The sequence below is a fragment of the Galeopterus variegatus genome, unplaced genomic scaffold (genome assembly GCF_000696425.1).
Source record: "Galeopterus variegatus unplaced genomic scaffold, G_variegatus-3.0.2 Scaffold1637, whole genome shotgun sequence".
NCBI lineage: Eukaryota > Metazoa > Chordata > Mammalia > Dermoptera > Cynocephalidae > Galeopterus > Galeopterus variegatus.
This window is the reverse complement of record NW_007727748.1, coordinates 325,049-331,367: the sequence shown is the minus strand read 5'-3', so window position 1 is coordinate 331,367 and position 6,319 is coordinate 325,049. Positions and strand designations below refer to the sequence as shown.

At 50.3% G+C, this 6,319-nt stretch overlaps 1 protein-coding gene across 1 annotated transcript in view; it reads left to right on the top strand.

The window, feature by feature from the left end:
* Window positions 1-6,319, top strand: part of TTLL10 (tubulin tyrosine ligase-like family, member 10) — a 15,967-nt gene that overhangs the window by 3,894 nt on the left and 5,754 nt on the right. Inside the window, exons 5-7 of the mRNA XM_008578170.1 lie at window positions 209-440; window positions 1,448-1,619; window positions 2,241-2,381. Of these exons, the coding sequence (XP_008576392.1) occupies window positions 209-440; window positions 1,448-1,619; window positions 2,241-2,381 (545 nt within the window). The remainder of the gene's footprint in view (window positions 1-208; window positions 441-1,447; window positions 1,620-2,240; window positions 2,382-6,319) is intronic.

Here is a 6,319-nt window from a genome sequence, read left to right as displayed (position 1 = left end):
CCCCACTGCCCACCCACTCCATAAACCCACCCATTCCTCCCCCACGCAGCCACTCCACCATGTGCGCTCCCGTCCATGGCCCTGACCCTCTGTGGAATCCACCCCTTGCCCACCCATCCTACTTTTCATGCACCATCCCCCACCTGCCCCCCAGCAGTCCTCACACCAGACCCCCACAGTTACCCACAGGTGTCCCGTCCGTGTGCAGTCATGCTGGCTCAACACCGGCCACCGTCCCCTCTCCCACATCTGTCTACACGCATCCCCCGCACCGCTGCACCTGAGCTGCTCCTGTATTCATGTGCCCCCATCCACCCACCCACCAAGCAGGCCGCAGCCGTGTCCACCCACCCCCGGGTCGCCCACGATGCCATCTTCCCATCTATGTGTCCCGCTGTGCACTCCCAGCACACCTGCTTCCAGCAGCAGCTCCGGCATCCGTCTGGCCACCCGCCCACCCACACACCCGCCTGTCTGCTCACGCCCGTCCCCCATCTCGCCAGACACTGCTGAACGGCGACTCAGGCCAGACTGTGTCCCCTGGGGTGCAGGTTTGGAAAGGACACAGGACCCACCCTTGATGAGTTCACATGGACCAACTCAGGACGCCTCGGGCCGCAGAGGTAGATGCCCTTATAATCGGCCTACACTGAAGGACGGGCTGGTGACCGATGCAAAAGGGGACCCAGGGCATCCCCAGTCTAGAACGAGGCGTGAGCTCCGGTCAGAGGTCTGGACCCGCCCGGGGCCACTGCGCCGGCCCCNCCGCTACCCTGCAGGAGGCCCGGCCTGGGCTCCTCAGCCCAGCCCGCCAGCCACAGGCTTCAAGCCTGCAGCCCAGGGCTGACCACTCCCACCTTGCTCAGAAATGCCCCACGGCTCTGTCCGCCTCCAGGCGGGGCCCAGGCCCTAGGCCTAGTACAGGAGTGGGCAGGTCGGTCTGGCCTCAGAAAGGTCCCGCCGGACCTCACCTTCCACCACTGGACCCCGTCCTGGCCACAGACGCTGTCTGCTGTCCAGCCTTTTCCATCGGCCCCTCCCAAGCGGCTGCTCCCTGCCCTGGGTCTTTAGACCCACAGGTCCCTGCACTTGGAATGTTCTCTCCCTTCCTCCCCAAAGCCATCAGCTTCCTTCCTCCTCTAGGCAGCCCTCCCTGCTCCGGGGACCCAAGCTGCTCCCACCCTCTAGGTTCCTACTTAGAATTGCACCCTGGGGTGCCTGGAACACATGCAGTGGGGCTGAGATCTGGGAGCCAGTCTCTTCCCAATTGCCCTGACCTGTTCAGTCTCAGAAATGTTCCCTCACCATGGACACTGTGCACACCCAGAGGTCACACCTGGGACAGATGGCAGGAATGGCCAGGCCAGGTGGGGGCGAGGGGATGCAGACCAGGCTGGCCATACAGCTCAGCCCCGGCAGCACCCAGGTGATGCCCCCCCCTCCCCAGGTACATCCAGAACCCGCTGCTGCTGGACGGGAAGAAGTTTGATGTGCGCTCCTACCTGCTCATCGCCTGCACCATGCCCTACATGGTCTTCTTTGGCCATGGCTATGCCCGCCTCACCCTCAGCCTCTATGACCCCCATTCCAGTGACCTCAGTATCCATTTGACTAACCAGGTAAGGGCGCTCCACATGAGGGCCTTCCCTGCAGCCTTAGGATGAGATTAGAGGAAGGCTGTCACAGCTTGGGAATGCAGAAGGGTCCAGCTGTAGACGTGGCCTGGGCCTGGAGATGACCTGGGCTGGCACTGCCTACAGTGGGCATTGCCTCTAGCTTCTCACTTTCAGCCATGGCAGAAGATGGGCATAGCAGGGACCCTGTGTCCTGGTGAAATGACTCAGGGCCCTGCATCTCCCAGGCCCCAACTAGGCTCCCACTGGGTGTGCTATGGATGGGGTAGGGCTGGGGGCAGGAGCCGAGGAGGGTCTGTGACGACCTCAGTGGTCTTCTGTGGGCAGAGGTCTCTAGGGAACAGTCTTCATGGGAAGAATCCAGGGCAGGGGCTCCTCCATGAGAATCTGTGGGGGACTTGATGACTGAGGGGGTCACAGTGGATGAAGGTATTTGGGGGGGGGTCTATGCAGGCAGATCACTGCAGACCTGACGGGAGTGGGGCATCTCCGGGGGTAGCTGGGTTAGGGTGAGGCTCTCTTTAGGGGGCCCTCAGTGAGGGCAGGACCTCTGGGCATCCTGGAGTGGTGGTCTCCAGGCACTGCACATGCCCCCCCACCAACCAGTTCATGCAGAAGAAGAGTTCCCTGTATGTGCTGCTCAAGGAGGACACAGTGTGGAGCATGGACCACCTCAACCGCTACATCAATGACAACTTCAGAAAGACCAAGGGCCTCCCCAGAGACTGGGTCTTCACCACCTTCACGGTCCGTCCGCTGTCCACGCCAGCTGGGGGCAGGGGCAGGGGCAGTCGGGTCGGGAGCCAAGAGTCACATTCCCTTAGGGAGCGTGCGTGCGTGTGTGTTCCCAGCTGGGCTGGGCTGGGCACAAGCTTTGCCGGCTGTCCTCAGAGTGTGTGTGTGACTGCACTCAAGCATGTGTGTCTTCACGTATGTTTTGAACAAAACTCTGCAAGTTTCTCTATAAACTTAGCTGGTAGCTGCCAGCAGAGCGCCAGCAGGAAACCCACCCGCACGGGTCTCTCGGAGGCAGCCTCGCCATCGGGGCAGGTTGTAGGCCCAGCTTCAACAACAACCACAACGTGAAACTTCAAGACTTTGTTACAGATCCTTGACCTAGGTAGGGCGACAAGAAAGGGGCAGGTCTCCTGTCGCGGCAGCTGCCGCCACACGCAGAGGAGGACTTCCCCATTCGAGGGTCATTCGCGATGGGCGAAGCTAACTCTGCGAGTTACTCTCTCTGGGCTACTTCACACAACCTTGGTGGCAAGGGCAGCTGGGCGGTGTGGCACGAAGTGGGCAGCAGTGACTGCGGCTTCTCCGTCGCTCCTAAGACCGCCTGGGGCTGCAGGCGTGAAGCCGGCCACCTCGAGGGGCCTCCAGCTGCTCTTCCTCGCTCTCTTCCCTGAGATAATTCGCATAACACAAAATTTGCCACTTTACGCCTGTCGTTAGTGGTTTTCGGTACATTTGGAGTTGCGCAATTATCACCACTGTCTGACTCCAGAACGTTTTCGTCCCCCTGACAAAGAAGCCCTGTACCCATCAGCCACCAGCCCTCAGCACCTCCCCTCGACTCCTGATGACCGTTAAGCCACCTTCTATCTCTGGTTTCCCTACTCGGGATATTTCCTGCAAGTGGCTTTCCTGGCTGCTCTCGCTTCCCGTAAGGCTTTTGGGCTCCTCCAGGCCGCGGCCTGTAGCTGCGCTTCGTTCCGTTTTCTACAATGTTCCATCGCATGGACGAACGTTTGACAGGTTTCGTCTGTCGATGGACATTTGGGCTGTTTCTACTTTTTGTCAATTATGAATAATGGATATTCAGGTACGAGTTTTTGTGTGAACATATATTTCAGTTCTCCTGGGAAGATACCTAGGAATGGAGTTGTGGGGTCATACGGCAACTCTTAGGTTTAATTTTTTGAGGAACCACTGTATTAGTCTGTTTTCTGTCGTTTATTACAGAATATCTGAAACTGGGTAATTTATAAGAAAGTGAAATTTATTTCTTAGTTTTGGAAGCTGGAAATTCCATGGTCCAGGGAGGTGCATCTGGTGAGGACCTTCCTCTGGGTGAGAACTCTCTACAGGGTCCATGGTGACCAGAGTGTCACATGGTGAGAATGGCAAGAGCTTCTCGTGTGCTCTCCTTATAAAGCCACCAGTCCGCACCCATTATAACCCACTAAACCATTAATGCATTAACCCGTGATTGGATTAATCTATTCATAAGGACAGAGTCCTCACAATCCTCTCAAAGGCCCCACCTTTCAAATGTCATAAGAGGGTTTCCTACCCTCTTACCACTGTTACAATGAGGGGTAAGTCTCCAACACATGAAATTTGGGGGTAACATTTAACCCATAGCAACCACCAAACAATTTGCCACGTTCCCACCAGCAATGTGTAAGGGCTTCAGTTTCTCCATGTTCTTGCCAGCACTTGTTATTTTCGTGAATGACCGCCCGTTGGTGTGCAGTGGTGTCTCCTGCGGTTTCCATTTGCATTTCCTCGGTGGCTAGTGATGCTGAGCATCTTCTCATGTGCGTACTGCCATCTGTGTGCCTTTGGAGACGTGTGCGTTCATGTCCTTCATCCATTCTTTATTGTTCCATTGTTTTACTGAATATATACGGAATATATACCAGATACATACATACTGGATACTAGACTCTCATCAGCCATATGATTTGCAAATATTTTTCTCTTATTCTGTGGTTGTCTTTTCACTTATGCTCTTCGATCACAAAAGCTTTTAATTTTGATGAAGTCCAGTTTGTGTTTTCCTTTGGCTACCCATGCTTTTGGTGTCACATCTAAAAACCCATTGCTAAGGTCATGAAGATTTACACTTACGTTTTCTTCTAAAAGTGCTGTAGTTTTAGCTCTTACATTTAGGCCACTGATCCGTTTTGAGTTCATGTTGGTATGTGGTGTGAGGCAGGGATCCAACTTCATTCTTTTGCATGTGGATATCCAGTTGTTCCAGCAACATTTGTTGAAGAGACTGTTCTTTCCCCTGTTAAATGGTCATGGCACATTATTGAAAATCAATTGACCAGATATATGTGGGTTTATTCCTGGACTCTCAATTCTATTCCATTAGTGTTTATGTCTGTTTTTATGCCAATACCACATTGTTTTGATCACTGTAGCTTTGCAGTAGATCTTAATATTGAAATGTGTGAATCCTTCAACATTGTTCTTTTCCAGATGGTGGCTATTCAGGGGCCTCTTGCAATTCTATATGAATTTCAGGACCTGCTTTTTCATTTCTAAAAAAAGGATCCATTGAAATTTTAGTAGGGTTTGCATTGAATCTGGAGATCACTTTGGGTAGTACTGACATGTTAGCAATAGTCTTCCAACCCATGAACACAGGATGTCTTTCCATTTTTTTAGGTCTTCTTTAATTTATTTCAGCAATGTTTTGTAGTTGTCGTCATACAAGTCTTTCACCTCCTGGGTAAATATTATTCCTAGGTATTTTATTCTTTTGGAATGTTGTGAATGGAATTATTTTCTTAATTTCCTTTTGGGGTTGTCTATTGCTGGCATATAAAAATAAAACTAATTTTTGTGTGTTGATTTTGTATCCTGATACTTTGCTGAATTTGTTTATGAGCTCTAATTTTGTGAGTGTGTGGATTCTTCAGGATTTTTATATATAGGATCATGTCATCTGAGAATAGGAATAGTGTTACCGCTTCCTTTCAAATTTGGATGCATTTTATTTCTTTTCTTGCCTAATTGCTCCAGCTAGAACTTCCAGAACAGTGTTGCATAGAAATGGCAAAAGCAGGCAGCCTTCTCTTGTTCCTGATCTGATGGGGAAAGCTGTGGGTTTTTCAAAAATGCCCTTATCAGGTGGAGGAAGTTCCTTCCTATTCCTAGTTATGTGTTTTTCATTATGAAAGGATGGTGAGAGTTGTCGGATGCTTTCTCCACGTCAGTTCACACGATCATTTGAGCACGTTATTAATGTGTCGCATTTACTTCCAGATGTTGAGCCACTCTTGCATTTCTGGGGTAAATCCTGCTCGGTGATGGTGAATAACCATTTAGAGCTGCTGTGGATTTGGTTTGCCTATATTTCATTGAAGATTTTTGTGTCTTTGCTCATAAGTGATATTGGTCTATAGAATTTTTCCCCTGTACGTTTTTGTCTGGTTATGGTTTCAGGATGACACTGGCCTCATGGAATGAGTGTAGACATGTTCTGCTTTTGGGGGGGTTTGTGAAGGGTTGGTGTTAATTCTCTAAATGTTTTGAAGCATTCACCAGTGAAGCCACCTGGACTTTTCTTTGTGGGAAGGTTTATTAGTACTTTTATCACTAACTCAATCTTGTTATGTATCTACTCAGACTTCCTATTCTTTAGTCTGGTTTGTCTCTATATCTAGGAATTTGTCTATCTCTTCTAAGTTATCTAATTTGTTTGGTGTACAGTTATTCATAGCATTTCCTTATAACCCCATTTATCTATATAAGGTCTTTCTTTTCTGATGTTAGTAATTTGATTCTCTTCTTTTTTCTTGGTCAGTCTAGCTAAGGGTTTAGCAATTTTGTTGATCTTTGCAATGAACCAATTTCTGGTTTCATTGATTTTCTCTACTGTTTTCTGTTCTCGATTCTATTTGTTTCTACTCTAGTCTTTATTATTTCCTTCCTTCTTTTTTTTTTTT